The sequence below is a fragment of the Odocoileus virginianus genome, chromosome 24 (assembly GCF_023699985.2).
Source record: "Odocoileus virginianus isolate 20LAN1187 ecotype Illinois chromosome 24, Ovbor_1.2, whole genome shotgun sequence".
Lineage (NCBI taxonomy): Eukaryota > Metazoa > Chordata > Mammalia > Artiodactyla > Cervidae > Odocoileus > Odocoileus virginianus.
Window position 1 is genome coordinate 785466 of NC_069697.1, and position 14977 is coordinate 800442.

The window sequence follows — 14977 nt, forward strand, 5'->3', positions numbered from 1 at the left end:
ACCCAAGCTCCAGACCAACCTACTTTTAACCAAAGTCATGTTTAAAACCTCAAATGTCAGAGCCAAAATGCAATGGTTGAACCAAGTTGTGTGAACTTTTCTATGTAAGAATGAGCAAATAACCTCTCATAGCCTCAGTTGCCTTGTAAAAGGGGAATAATCTTATCACCTCTTTAATGTGATTTTTAATAATTAGCACAATGTAAACACACTCTACATTGTGCCTAGAACTCATAAATAGTTTTACAAAAGGTCTGTACTATTTGTGTGCCCTAAGAGACTGTATGTGGCATATGAAAGTGCTCAAATACACTGCTGACTCCAAATCTGAGGCATGATGAAGAAGGAATATTCAGCTATTTCTGATCTGGTTATGTAATGGCTAGCCAGCCATCTTGTAATAGTTACGCCAGACCTGAAGCAACTCTAGCACTATAGCCAACTGTCTTTAGAAACAAGGTCAAATGATTGATCCATCAGTAAATTATTGATTCCACTCCCTGCTTTGGACAGGTGACAAGATTCTTGAGTCAAGTCAGGTAGACTGCATAAATGAATCTTTATAGATACTGTCGTACAGAATATAACCTACAGGAAAGTTGGCTGAGGTAATTAAGGAATACTTCACAAAGAGTTGAAAATTGAACTTCATTGGACAGAGAAGCCTGGCAGGCTACAGTCCATGGGATCACAAAGAGTCGGAGCACACACACATACATACTCAGGTTGGGGGCATGCCAGGTGGTGCTAATGGTAAAGTATCTGCCTGCCAATGCAGGAGACACAAAAGATGCAATTTCAGTCCCTGGACTGGGAAGATCCCCTGGAGAAGGAAATGGCAATCCACTCCAGCATTTTTGCCTGGGGAATTCCATGGACAGAGGAACCTGGTGGGCTACAGTCCATGGGGTCACAAAGAGCATACACCACGCTCTGGCTACAGAAACTATAGGGCCACATGGCTACAAATGGATATCCCTGTGGACCTGAAGAGTTCATTTATCAGGCCAGTGGCCTCAGCCCTTAAACCTTGAAATCTGTTTTTTTTCATCTCCTGTAATAATGGAAACTGGAGCTTCCCTGGTGGTGCAGTGGTAAAGAATCCACCTGCCATGCACAAGACAGAGGAGACACACGATCGATCCCTGGGTCTGGAAGATTCCCTGGAGGAAAAAATGGAAACCCACTCCAGCATTCTTACCTGGAAAATCCCAAGCACAGAGGAGCCTGGTGGGCTACCATCCATAGGGTCACAAAGAGTCAGACACAACTGAGCACACACACAATAATGAAAACAAAATGGACAGTTCATAAATACATAGTTAATGAAGGGATGATTTGTGCCTGGATTTGACCAATTAGATATGCTTAATTTATTGGGGAAGAGAAGGTTTTTTAAGTGGCAATTTCTTGAGGCATATTAAGATACTTTTTTCTCCAATGGGAAGAAAAACAGTTGGTAGATTGTCATAATACTTGTATTCAAGTTTGCTGAGTAGGCTTCAGCAAATGTTACCACAGACGAATGCCAGAAGGTTAAATTCTAAGTGTCTGGGCCCTTCCAACTAGCACGGGCATCTTAGGAAGGAGGATGTGCCGAAGTGGACTTAGAGTGATGATGCACTTCTACCAGCAGAGGCAAGATCATGGGATTACATGGGGCTGGGTTTCACCCAACTTGTGTCTCACTCGTCAGTGACCCAGACTCTTGGCTCCTGCATACAGGAGCCCAAAGTCACTAACTTTGTTTCAGGATACTTTTTTTTTCAAGTGGGAATATTTTGACACCTCAGAAATTTTATGTGTAAGTGATAGCTGAACTGTAATTATTCAGAAGAGTGAAAAGAAATTGAGAAAGAACAGAGCCACTAAAAGTCATATTGGAAATCACAAAGAAGGAAAATAGTATCAGAAAACTGGAAATAGGCAGCTCTTAGGAATGGGGAAGTGGGGAGCATGGGGTGGGAGGGGAACTATTACCATTAAGCCTGATGCTGCTGCTGCTGCTAAGTCGCTTCAGTCACGTCCAACGCTGTGCGACCCCATAGACGGCAGCCCACCAGGCTCCCCCGTCCCTGGGATTCTCCAGGCAAGAACACTGGAGTGGGTTGCCATTTCCTTCTCCAGTGCATGAATTAGCCCTCACCAAATTTCTGAAACAAATTAATTTAGCATGTATAGAATGTATGCCTTCTAGATCTCATGTACTTTGTAAAAGATGGAAAATGAAGCAGTAATTCCTAAAAGCCAAAATGAAATTGCTAAGTAGTCTGAAATGTCTTCTTTTAAATCATAAGGATTGTCGTATTCACTTACCTCTGAAAATACTACCCAGCCAAGGGGCCCTGTGTTGGCCCGTGTTCCCTGCACAGTCATTCTCCTGAGTCCCCATCAGAGAGTGGACTCGGGCACCCCTTCCCTCGCGGTGCCCCCTCCAGTTTGTACACACACCTCTTCTCTCCAGACCAGCGTCCAGAGGGAAGAAATCACAGCCCATGTCTGACTGCATTGCTCTCATCCCACCATTTTACAAAATGAAGCTACCAAAAGCAAACAAACTTAGATTCCTTCAGAAACTAAATTACTATATAGGGTCAAAGAAACATACATTCTCAAAACTAGTTTAGTTGGTTGTTACAGCACCCAAACATCTGCTTCAAAACATCTGCTTTAAATAAACATTTGAAGAGGAATGTGTCTACTGTAATGTATTGATTTTTTTCCCCTTCTTATGGCAGTTAAGTCAGTGAAACTAACAGTGGTAGGATAATGTGAATCTTCTTTATGGAGAAGTATCTTTAAGGACAAAAACATTTTTGTATCATATAAAACAATATAAAGGTTTTTTCCTATTAAAGTGAAGTTGCTCAGTCGGGTCCAACTCGTTGGGATCCCATGGAATGAGATTCCTCCGTCCATGGAATTTTCCAGGCAAGAGTACTGGAGTGGGTTGCCATTTCCTTCTCCAGGGGATCTTCCCAACCCAGGGATTAAACCTGGGTCTCCATCATTGCCATCTGAGCTTCCAGGGAAACTCTTTTTCCTATTAAGTTGTATCCTATTATAGAAACAGAGGTGAAAGAGACATTTCTATGAAATAATTTTAGAAACAGAGGGAAAAATTAAACCTTCCAACCAAACAGTATGTGGGTCTCTATGACTGGAACATTGTTGCCCAAAAATATGTCTGTTCAAATCTTCACAGGAAAGATTTGGTGCAATTCTCACTATTTGTGTATTCATTTATATAAAAAAGATCTCCTATAGTTTATATGTATTTCATTTTTAAATTGCTAAAACCACCCCTCATGGTAAAGAAATGAGAGGAAGAATGCAATGATTTCTTAAGTTGTGGTTTTTGACAATGAGATATGTCTCCTACCAGCACAGAAAATAGCTAATAGCCTATCATAAATTCCTTTAAGACAGACTCCCCTGATAACAGAGGTCAGTGGTTCCACAGATTAGTTCAGAATACAGTCTGAGGTTCTGAAAGTCCTTGCCCAGAAAAGAAAAACAATTCATGTGAAGTGAGCTATATTTCAGGAAATGTAACAGAAAGGTATTTACCCTAACAATAATTTAAACTAATGAAATAAATAAATAGAACAATTTTACCTTCTCCTTTTCATTTCCAAAGTCAAATGACCCAGAAGCCATCAAGCTAAGAACCTGATCACAGAGCAGCAGTGAGAGTTGATAAGGCCCCAGTTTCAGGCTCTGTTCTAGAACTCAAAAAACGTACTATTCAAGTCATGACCATGGACAGGATAGTTAAGAACATTTTGGCTGAAATAACAGTTCCTGGCTAGTTTTAGTCTGATCAGTTAAGCCACCTGTGAGCGTCAACCAGTCTGAGTCAGTTAATTCAATAAGCAACTCTTTATAGCATGTGCATGCTTGCTAAATAGCTTCAGTCATGTCCAGCTCCTTACAACGCTATGGACTGTAGCTCGCCAGGCTCCTCAGTCCACGGGATTCTCCAGGCAAAAATACTGGAGTGGGTTGCTTGTGGGATTCCCCTCCTCCTAGGGATCTTCCTGACCCAGGAATCAAACCCAAATGTCAAGCCTCTCGCACTGACTGGCAGATTCTTTACCACAAGCGCCACCTGGGAAGCTCAGTCTTACACAAATCATGTCCTTCAGTATTATGTATAGAACTTTGGATAACTAATCAAATGCATGCGCTTGTATAGAATATGACTATAAACATGAAATGTCGGCTACCTACATTTCGCCTTGATACTAACGGCTCGTCAGGTGAGATTTTCCCTAATTTTCTGCCCCATACCGCCCACCCACCGCGGTGGCCGCTCGGCACCCGCCGCTCCTGTGTGAGCTGCTCTAGTCGCCTCCTGTGTTTCTAGCTTTGTCCCCAAAGTCTATTCCCCCTTTGAGAGGGTCCCATCAGAAGGTCCCTTCTAAAACACAGAGCTGATCGCGTCTGTCCCCTGCTCGGAGTCCCGCTGTGGCCGCCGGAGCCCCGTGGCGGGGCCCTGGACGGCCCTGCAGCCTCGCCTGCTGCCTCCTTCCCCTGGTCGGCCTGCTCCGGTCACGCCGGCCTCCTGGCAGGTTCCGGGGCGCGCCGGGCGCACTGCCTCCTCGGGGGCTCCGCACGCCTGTTCCCTCCACCTCGTCCCTCCGTGGAGAGGCCCTCTCGGCAGGGGTCTCCCCGCCGCTGACGTCTGGCCTGTAATGATGGCCCACCTCCCCGACGGCCACTGCCCACGGTCCCGTCTGCTCCCTTGCCTAGCTTTTGTATTAAAAAACGTTTGAAGGTGAGGTTTTTTTTTTGGGGGGGGGCGTATAGTTGATGTACAATGTTGTGTAAGTTTCAGGTTACAGCACAGTGATTCAGTTACGCATATATATATATCTGTTCTTCTTCAGATTCTTTTCCCATGTAGGTTATTTTAAAATAGTGACGGAGTTCCCTGTGGCATACAGTAGGTTCTTGTCGATTATTTATTTTATATGTAGTAGTACTAATTTATCCCTCCCCTCACCTCTACCTTTTGGTAACCATGTTTGTTTTCTGTATCTGTGAACCTGTTTCTGTTTTGAATAGTATGGAAGTTCCTTAAAAAATTAAAAATAGAACTACCATATGATCCTGCAATTCCACTTCTGGGCATATATCCCAAGAAAACCATAATTCAAAAACATACATGCATCCCTATGTTCACAGCAGCAGGACTTACAGTAGCCAAGACATAGAAGCAACCCGAATGTCCATTGACAGATGAATGGATAGAGAGGTTTATATACATAGTGTAAGCTATTAGGTGATTTATTGTAAAATAGGTCATTTATTATATTTCTCCTTTTGCCTGCTTTTGGATGAGAGATTTACAGAAATTTTTTGCAAAACATGACAAAACAAGGTTCTCTAGAGTTGCTCTTGGCATTTGTGGTCTGAACATAATCATATTGCATTTTTACAGCTAAACGAATTCCATAAGAAGAGAGCCATACTAACTCTCTGTCCTCTCTCCTTGAAACCCACAGACGTCTTGCTGGAAACGCTCTGACATATATTCCCAAGGGAGCATTTGCTGGCCTTCACAGTCTTAAAGTTCTGTAAGTAAACCGAGCATTGTTTGTTATAGTTCTGACTTTAGTGTCAAGTGGATGCTAATTAATTTGTAAATACTGAGTTCCTCTAATAAACCATTTAGAGCCATGGGATAATTTATCTAAATTCTACTCTGTCTTCATTGGTATCATAGCACCACGTTGTATCTGGCTTGGTTCATGTGTGAAAAAAACCTCATCTGTCCTTTTCTTACCTTAATATCAAAAATGTGTTTGCCCCTAAATAACCAGCTTATCAACTCCAACTTGTGAAAGAGTATTTCCTTTTCTTTTTTGTGCTGTGAAGTTGGGGAGAGCTTCTTGAGTCATTCTGATTCAAGTAAATAAATTGCTATTGTGATGACATAATGAGATTACAGCCTCAAACCATTTGCAGAATTTGTTTCCTTATAATCACTGAATAAAGATCAGCCAAAAAATCAAGTTTATGATTCACTTGTGAATAGATGTAGAAAAATCTAGTGCATAGTAGTAATGTATAGTAAATGCATAGTAATAATGAGTAGCTTTTTAATTGAAAACCGTTAATTCATTGAGACTTGTAAGAAATGGGCTTTCTTGCTATCTAATGTCCAACTTCCTAAGTTTCTATCAGAAAACTCTTTATTATTGGTACCTTCTTCTTCTAGTACCCATTGTTTAATTTTTCAGTTTATTCTGTGTAGGAAGAAAGGGAACATTTTAGAGGAAATAGATAACACAAGTTGAAAGCTCTACCAAGTTTTATTTCAGAGAAAATAACCCAATTTGATTTCCTTTCTTTTAGATAAATGTTATGAATGCTAGAAAAGCATTTGATATATTTCTGCTTAATGGAAACTGCATTTCACTGACCTGAGGGATACACAGGCTATTTTTTTTTCTCAGGCTATTTTAAAAAAGCAATTTTGTTTACATTTAATGTTTTGTTAAAAGTTAAATTTAAAAGCAGAACTATTATTTAGTCTTGATCTACTTAGCTGATTGGGTTTGGTCTCCCTACCCTTGAATTATTTTTACTACTAGGTAGGAAGATTTTTAAGTTGTCATACAGCCAAATCCTAATGTTAATTCATCATAGGGTAAAATTTAGGGCTGTAGCACTGATTCTAATGTGACTATATTTCCATGAATCCACCAAAATATTTGGAACCATTCAAAAATGCATTAGATACATCAAGTTTAGATAAAACAGCTAAGCTGTTTTTCCTATATTGAGCTGCTGCTGCTGCTAGGTACCACTAAGTATTTTGATGACTTGTTAAATTATATTAGAATCAATTATTTTAATCACTTAACAGAATATATATTGTATACGCTGAACTAGAGTGTGTGTGTCTACCTGCTCACACTCAAAGTGTCAAGTATCACTCAAAGTGTCACTGAACAAATTATTGCTGGACATTCAAAGATCAATAAGTATGGCCATGCCCTCAAAGAGCTTACAATCTAGTGGTAGATTGTGGGGTCAGGACAGTGTGACCAAGACAGACAAGCAGATCACCCTGATTCTATGGAACTGCAAGGAAAGGACTCTATCTAAGTTTGATGGTTCAGATTCGACTTCCTCGAAGAGGTGTTTCTCCAAAGAGATGAGCTGGGACCCAGACCCTGAAGCACAACTAGGGACTAACCAACCGCATCAGGTGGCCGATCGAGGGGGTGATATGCAGAGAGACACAGAGGTGGGAGGAACCGAGGGGAGCAAACAGCCCTGAGCAAGTGGTGCTTGAGCATTCGGGACGGAGTGGTGGGAAATGAAGAAGAGAAAGGGTCCTGGTCACAGGGATCCTGTGCCTCATGTCAGAAAAGCGTGGATAGCTCTATGTTGGGCAAGATGAGAAGTCAAAACAGAGATGGAAACAAGGGGCTGACACTTCCTACTGCCCTACAGCTGGATCACTGTTGATGTGAGGGTGATTCAGAAGGAGCAAGACCCCTACCAGGAATTGTATTCACTCTTCCCCTTATTTTACTAACTTAAAGACAGCAAGCAAATTCAATTGTTAAATATTTGGAAAGGATTGGATTGGCAAAAAATTTCATTTGGATTTTCCCATACGATGCAATGAAGAAACCCAAACAAACATTTTGGCCAACCCGATATTTAGTGTTAGAGCAATGGTTCTCAACCATGGTCATTATACCTGCCACAGAATGTTTTGGAAATTTGGGGAGGCATTTTTAGTTTTCTAGATGACTCGCTTGGAGTCAGTTGTCCTGCCATGTGCCGCTCAGCCCAGCATAAAGAATCCCTCTGCATTCCTTTTGACTTCTGGCCGTCCCTCCACACCAGACATCAATCAATAACACTTCCATGGGCTTCCTGGTGGCTCAGTGGTAAAGAATCTTCCTGCCAGTGGAGGAGACACGGGTTCAATCCCTGGTCTGGGAAGATCTCACGTGCGCGGAACAGCTGAGCCTGCGTGCCAGAGTTACTGAGTCTGTGCCCTACAACCTGGGAGCTCCAACTACTGAACCCCCACGCTGTGACTGGAGAGGAGCCCCCACCCCACAACCAGAGAAAGGGCCTCAAGGCAGGAAGAAATTAAATAAATAATAGCGACAGAAAAACTGCCAGATGTAACAATACTGAAAGGTTTTACAAAAAGTTCTGCATGAGTGTAATAATCTGCATTTGAAAAATTAAATGAAATAAATATAGTCTCTCAAAAGTCACTGGAAAATTAACACAGTTTGTACATCCTGTGATTTCTACCCACATATGTGTTTGAAAATGATATTAGTCCCATGGCTAATTCATGTCAATGTATGACAAAAACCACTGCAATGTTGTAAAGTAATTAGCCTCGAACTAATAAAAATAAATGAAAAAAAAATAGATTTTGTTTCCACCAAAAAAAAAAATAAAATTATATTAGTCCAATAGAATTACCTCAGAACTCACAAAACAAATTAAAGATATATAACTGTGACGTTGTAAAACATCTTCTTAAAAATATTAAATTTGCAGAGAAATGTGAAACACAGGGTTCCCATTGAATTTCATTAACAAAGTTTGCTTTATAAATATTTCACACTATGGCCTTTTAAAATGTTGGGGGCACAAGCATACAAAATGTATGCTTGATGACTATATAATGATTTATTTTAGGGTGGCCTATTGCATTTTTAATCTTACTCTTCCACTATCCAGGAGGGTCTACCACCCAGCTTCTATGAAGGCAGTATCATGACTGTTTCTTTTTTCCAATTTAGCCTCAATTCACTGTTGTCTGTGGTGGGATTTGCCCTCTAGGTCCTCTTGAAGGACTAATGAACAGATGGTCACCTCAGCATGTGATGGAACTTTGAGAGAGGGTGGATGTTCTCTGTGGCATTTTATCTTGTAAAAGAGACAGGATTATTTTGATATCACTCTTGTCGATAAGAAGCATTCATTTGTGAGAGTCTCCATGCTCATTTGTGAAAATGTAATATGTCTTGGCATGTTATCTTTATTTTAATAAAAGTTATGTTCTTCTTTACCATAAAATATAAAGTAAGCATATTCTGTTATGTCTTAACTGTAGATTTTAGTCGAGTATCCATTTAGACCTCTACTCTCATTTCCCTGTTCTTGTACGGGATAACTTCTGATTATGTATTTTTCTCATGTCCAACCATCTTCATTAAAAACAGAGGCAAGAATCTGACTCTTTTGTAGAAAGACCTCCTAGGATAGTCACATCTGAGCATCACATATATAATGATACATACATCCCCTTATTATAAATTAATTTTATTTCTCCTTTATAGTACAGTTAAAGCAGTACATTATGTTGGTTTTTTCCTTTAAAATGATGTGTGCAGATAGCTCTATTTTTATGAACTTTATCTGAACATAAAAGATGCAACATTGCAAAATATTTGGTTTTAAAGGGAAAATTGGGTCCAATAAAGGTTGAGAACCACAGTGCTAGAGGTAAAATGTTGAATAAAGCAGACTTGGTCCTACCATTGTGGAAACTGACTCAAATGTTTTATGAAGTCCAAAAGTCATTGGAAGAAAGAAATAATTGATTATACTGTAGCATGGTGAGAAAGGTGGTATACAAGTAATATTCACCTGGGGCCCTGACCAATATAAGGAAGGTAAACAGAAGGGCAGCTGGTAAAAGGAGGAGAAAGATAGTAGTAATCCAGTCCTAGAAGATGGGAAATGAAGACCCCAACAGCTCTCCTTGGTGAGAGCTGTTTTACATCAGAAATCTTATTGTGAGCTCTGGAAGATCATTAGAATTTAAGATGACTATCCCTGTAAATATACGCCTTCATAAAAATTAATTATTGGTTTGGGATTGCAAAATACCCAGTCCCATGGAATTCTGAACCAGGCTCCCCTCAACAAAGGTTCATTCTCTTGGGTAAGCCATTCAGTCAAGCAACGGCTTGCCCTCCTTTGCCGCCAGCACCAGAACCAAAGCCACATGGAGAGAATGGATAAAACCAACCGTAGGAGTGTCACGATTAGCCAGTTCTCTCATTCCAACAAAAGAGCCTGGAAACTACTTGATACCTAAACACAGGGCAAGTAGGCAGAGAGAATGCCTAAGGATCAAGCCAGTGTTACAAAGTCCCCTTTCAACATATAATTTCATCTTCCCTACTTCACTGTACCTGTACCTGATCTTATTTAGTGCTGTTGGTTAAAAAAAAAAAAAATGAAACAATTGATTGTTAAAGTAGTTTGGGGATGCTATAATGTAATTGTGAATATTTTTAAACTCCTAGGGGAAAGAAATTAAGGAAATATGAAGTCATCCTTTGTCTCTAGAGAAAGTGTTCCATTTTCTTTTCTTACCCATGTGTGAATGATAAAAATGAAGTTGTAAGTACCTAAACCCTTACTCAGTTCATGGTAAATCCTGCTTATATTGACTGCACTGAATAAACGATTATTTATAAAAGAAATTCAGCAGCTGTGTTGTGAATGCACTCTGTTTTAATTGCACTCCATAGTGCTATAAACCCTTTGTTTTGTCTCCCACTGGAATATCTTAAACAAAAACAGAATTTTCTAATTAGCTCACTGGAGACTTGTAAGTCTATAATGGAGATAATTGACTTTTGCTTTGTCATTTGAAAGTAATTAAACAAAAGTTCTTTATTTAGGGAGAGACCAGGACTTAAGTGATTTTTTTTTTATTGTATTTTTGGTGTTTTACTTATAAATATGGTAGAAAATTAAATTGCAGGGAGGTAGCTCGGGGTAGTTTTAAAAGTCATCATTAGTAAAGTTTGTTTAAGTTCCATTTTCTGAAGTCAAATATATAAAACTACTGAGAAAGTCTGCAACTATTCAGTGAGGAAAAGCCATTTAAATATCTCTTATCCTCTACTCCAATTTTCCAATATTTTAGAAAGACAACATTATAAAAGTTTCACTGTTTGGTTAGCAAAGCATAGGAGGACAATTCAATACATACTTTGAGCCAGTAACATTTTACCTACAAAGCTTAAACATCATTTAATTCCATTATCTGTATCTTATCATTTAAAATTAGCACACAATTAATGAGGCATTTAGAAAACATTTTTGTCAAGTTAAAATTATATCATATATCAAAACTGCTTGGAAAGGTATAAAATAACATAGAAATGTAAACTTTTAATATTTAGGTAAATTATGCAAAGTACAGCATTTGAGCTACAATTTTCCCAATTCACTAACCAATAATTAAATGTAAGGTCTCTCTAAATCTTGACCTTGTTCTTAAGGAATCAATATATTTTGAGACTTTTGATTTATGAAATGTTAATTGAATCCAAGATTAAAATAATGAAATTACTTGTTTAAAACTACTGGATTACAAGTGACAGAATTACATTTCTTAGAAAACTGAATCTTAGTCCCAGTGAGAAAAGCATAAATTTTATGATCTACAAATGACTCAGATGGTGAAGAATCCACCTGCAATGCAGGAGACCTGGGTTCGATCCCTGGGTTGGGAAGATCCCCTGGAGGAGGGTGTAGCAACCCACTCCAGTATTCTTGCCTGAAGATTTCCCACGGACAGAGGAGCCTAGCAGGCTACAGTCTGTGGGGTCTCAAAGAGTCGGACACGACTGAGAGACTAAGCACAGCAAATATTTTTCACTTCTTATTCCATGTGAGGTTACATTTGCATATGTGAAAAAGTGAATGTTAGTTGCTCAATTGTGTCTGACTCTGTGATCTCATGGACTGTAGCCCACCAAGCTCCTCTGTCCATGGAATTTTCCAGGTAAGGTTACTGGAGTGGGTTGCCATTCCCTTCTCCAGGGGGTCTTCCTTGAGAACTTGTTTGGAGGTTCTAGCAGGGGAGTGCAGCTACTCGTAAACCCTTGACCGAAGACCAGTCCTCCTCTATCGGGGATGATCGTCCTCTTCGACCGAGAGCGCAGCTTCGGGAGGGACGCATATGGAGCGGTGAGGGAGGAAGGAGACACCCGCCTAGCCAGCCAGATCAGCCGAATCAACCCTGGCGATCAATGGGGTGACAGATGTTGCAACCAGATCGCCCTCACATCCTCCAGGGGGTCTTCCTGACCCAGGGATCAAACCCGGGTCTCCTGCATTGCAGGCAGATTCTTTATCATGCAAGCCGCCAGGGAAGCCCTAGCATATATAAAAGTATAATAAATGTCTTCATATTTTAACCTTCAAACACCCTATCAATCAGATGATATCATTCTATTCCCATTGTACAGATTAAAAAAAAAAAAACTAAACACCAAGGGTCAAGAAGATTAAATGGTTTGTTTGCCAAGACTCAGAACTTGGACCTCATCTCCAAGCTCAAGATAGCCTCAAGTTCAGATGAACATATTCTTAGAAATACTTAGCAAAGTATAGGGTGGTTCTTTGTGTGCAGTGCCTTGCCTCGCAGCACCAACATCATCTGGGAGTTTGTTGGAAATGAAAATTCCCTGGCCCCTACCCAAACCTACTGAACCAGGAACTTTGAGGGTGGGACCCAGCAAACTGTTCTAACAAGTCTTCCGATGAATTCTGATGACCCCTAAATTTGAGAACCACAGGCATAGAAATTTCTTTATTGGTTGATTTTATTTTCTCATTAATTAAAACGTCACATCCAGTACAGCCTCACTATATCATTAGTTTGAAGAAGAGGGTTAACAATTCACACAAAAAGGGCCAACCTTTATTGAATGCTTACCAGGCAGCAGGTATTGTTCTATGTACTTTCACTCATTAGATCATCACAATAAGCCCTGGGAGGTGGGTATTATTACTGATCACTGAGATGTGGAGAGAGTGAATGATTTCCCTGAGGCCATGGGGATTCTGGCAGGGAAGAGGTAGTCAGATCCAAGAACCCAGGCTCTTAATCATACTGTGTAAGACATACAACCTGAGAGTGTGTACATTTATTCCTCAAGAGAATGCTGCAAGAGGCAGTGGAAAGTATATCAGGCTTTGGAGTCAGAGTGCCTGCAAAATTAGTGTTATAAACATTTATGAATAAGGTAGCAGAGTATGACATCTAATGGAAATTTTTCCATACTGTTTCCCACTAGCAATGATGTATTTCACTTCCTCGTTGCCAGGTGTTTCCATTCTGTAGTCCCCATGTTCTGAAAAGAACTATTGCAATAATTCAGAAGTGCAATAGTTACCAAAAGTGTTTAATTTATATCAAAATATGACATGTAAGAAGGGGGAATATCTTTAATAGTCTCCTATTGTTATCCTTCCCTGGTAGCTTAGCTGGTAAAGAATCTGCCTGCAGTGCAGGAGAACCAGTTTGATTCCTGGGTTGGGACGTTCCCCTGGAGAAAGGATAGGCTACCCACTCCAGTATTCTCAGGCTCCCCTGGTGACTCAGATGGTAAAGAATCTGCCTGCGATGAGGGAGACCTAAATTCAATCCCTGGGTCGGGAAGATCCCCTGGAGGAGGGCATGGCAACCCACTCCAGTACTCTTGACTGGAGAATCCCCAGGGACCAAGGAGCCTGGTGGTCCACGGGGTCGAGAACAGTCAGACACGACTGAGCGACAAAGCACACTGTTATCCTTACTTCCATCTTGTCTAATCTATTTGTCGCCATGGTGATCCACTAGAAACACGAGTAAGATCACATCATTTCCGCTCACGTAAACCCTTCAGGGAGAGTTTCTCACCACCTTAGAATAAGCCCCGTGAGTCCTTCCTAAGACAGCCTTAGCTTGGCCCCCGTCTCTCACGCTCACTTACTCCTCCTGGTCACACTGGTCCTTGCTGCTCCTTTAATAAGTCAAGCACTCCGGCCTCAGGGCCTTTGCACCTGCTCTTCTAGCTTCCTCAAAAACTTCCTGGATGTTCAAATGTTTTGTTCCCTGACACCATTCTGGTATCTCCTGAAAAATCACCTCCTCAGAGAGATCTTCTTTTGCCACCTTTCAAATTAAACTCTCACCCCCTTGTTACCATCTATGCCAAATCCACGGTGCTCACTTTGGCCACACGTATACTAACATTGGCCCAATACAGAGAAGGTTAGTATGGCCTGTGCACAAGGATGATACCCACATCCACGCTTTGCTCTCTGTGTGTGGCACCTGTCACCTGCCTCAAGTTATATACTCGTTTGTTAATTTTTAATTATCTGTCTCTCCACAGAGGACTTTCAGCTCCCCACAGGCCAAGGTTTTGTCTGATGCTCTGTCTGCTGTTTCCCTGACACCTAGAACAGTACCTGACATTGTTATGCCAGATATTGTTAATTATTGCTGTCATTAATGTTTTTCTCCATTTGTTTTGACATGCAGTATGCTACAGAACAATCACCTGAGACAGGTCCCCACAGAGGCGCTGCAGAACCTGCGAAGCCTTCAGTCACTGTAAGTATAGCTGAAATTCCAACATGTTCTCTGGATCAGTTTGGGAAGGAGCACTGAAATGTCCAATTGACCATTTTAGTAAATTCCTTGGCTAGGGGCTGTGCTTAAATAAGCTGCAAGTGAGGGTTTCCTTTAGAGCAACAACGAAGTTGTTCTTTGCACCCTCGTTAAACAATATATATGGAAAACACCCATTTTGGGGTTTGGCGTTTCAGGGCAGAGACTTAATCCGAAGACCTGAAATGAAAAGCCTCTTATATATGTTGGTATCAGGGCTTCCCAGGTACCTCAATGGTAAAGAATCCGCCTGCCAATGCAGGAGACACAGGAGATGAGGGTTTGATCCCTGGGTCAGGAAGATCTCCTGCAGAGGAAATGTCAACCCATTCCAGTATTCTTGCCTGGAAAACCCCATGCGCTGAGAAGCCTGGTGGGCTCAGTCTGTAGGATGGCAGAGTCAGACATGGCTGAGTGACTGATCACACACAAATATGTTATCACAGGACAAAAATATCCAGGACTACACCCCCCCATACAAGAGTTAAGTTTCTGAATTTAAATCAGGAATGATAC

The 14977-nt window shown here is 40.8% G+C and overlaps 1 protein-coding gene and 1 non-coding gene across 2 annotated transcripts in view; both read left to right on the plus strand.

Annotated features, from left to right (window-relative positions):
- The window catches only part of LGR5 (leucine rich repeat containing G protein-coupled receptor 5), a 125729-nt gene that overhangs the window by 65893 nt on the left and 44859 nt on the right, over positions 1–14977 (plus strand). Inside the window, exons 3-4 of the mRNA XM_020904152.2 lie at positions 5511–5582; positions 14333–14404. Coding sequence (XP_020759811.2) covers positions 5511–5582; positions 14333–14404 — 144 coding nt within the window. The remainder of the gene's footprint in view (positions 1–5510; positions 5583–14332; positions 14405–14977) is intronic.
- Positions 14011–14117, plus strand: LOC139030952 (U6 spliceosomal RNA). Its single transcript, XR_011483388.1, has one exon. It is a non-coding gene; the product is annotated as a U6 spliceosomal RNA (small nuclear RNA).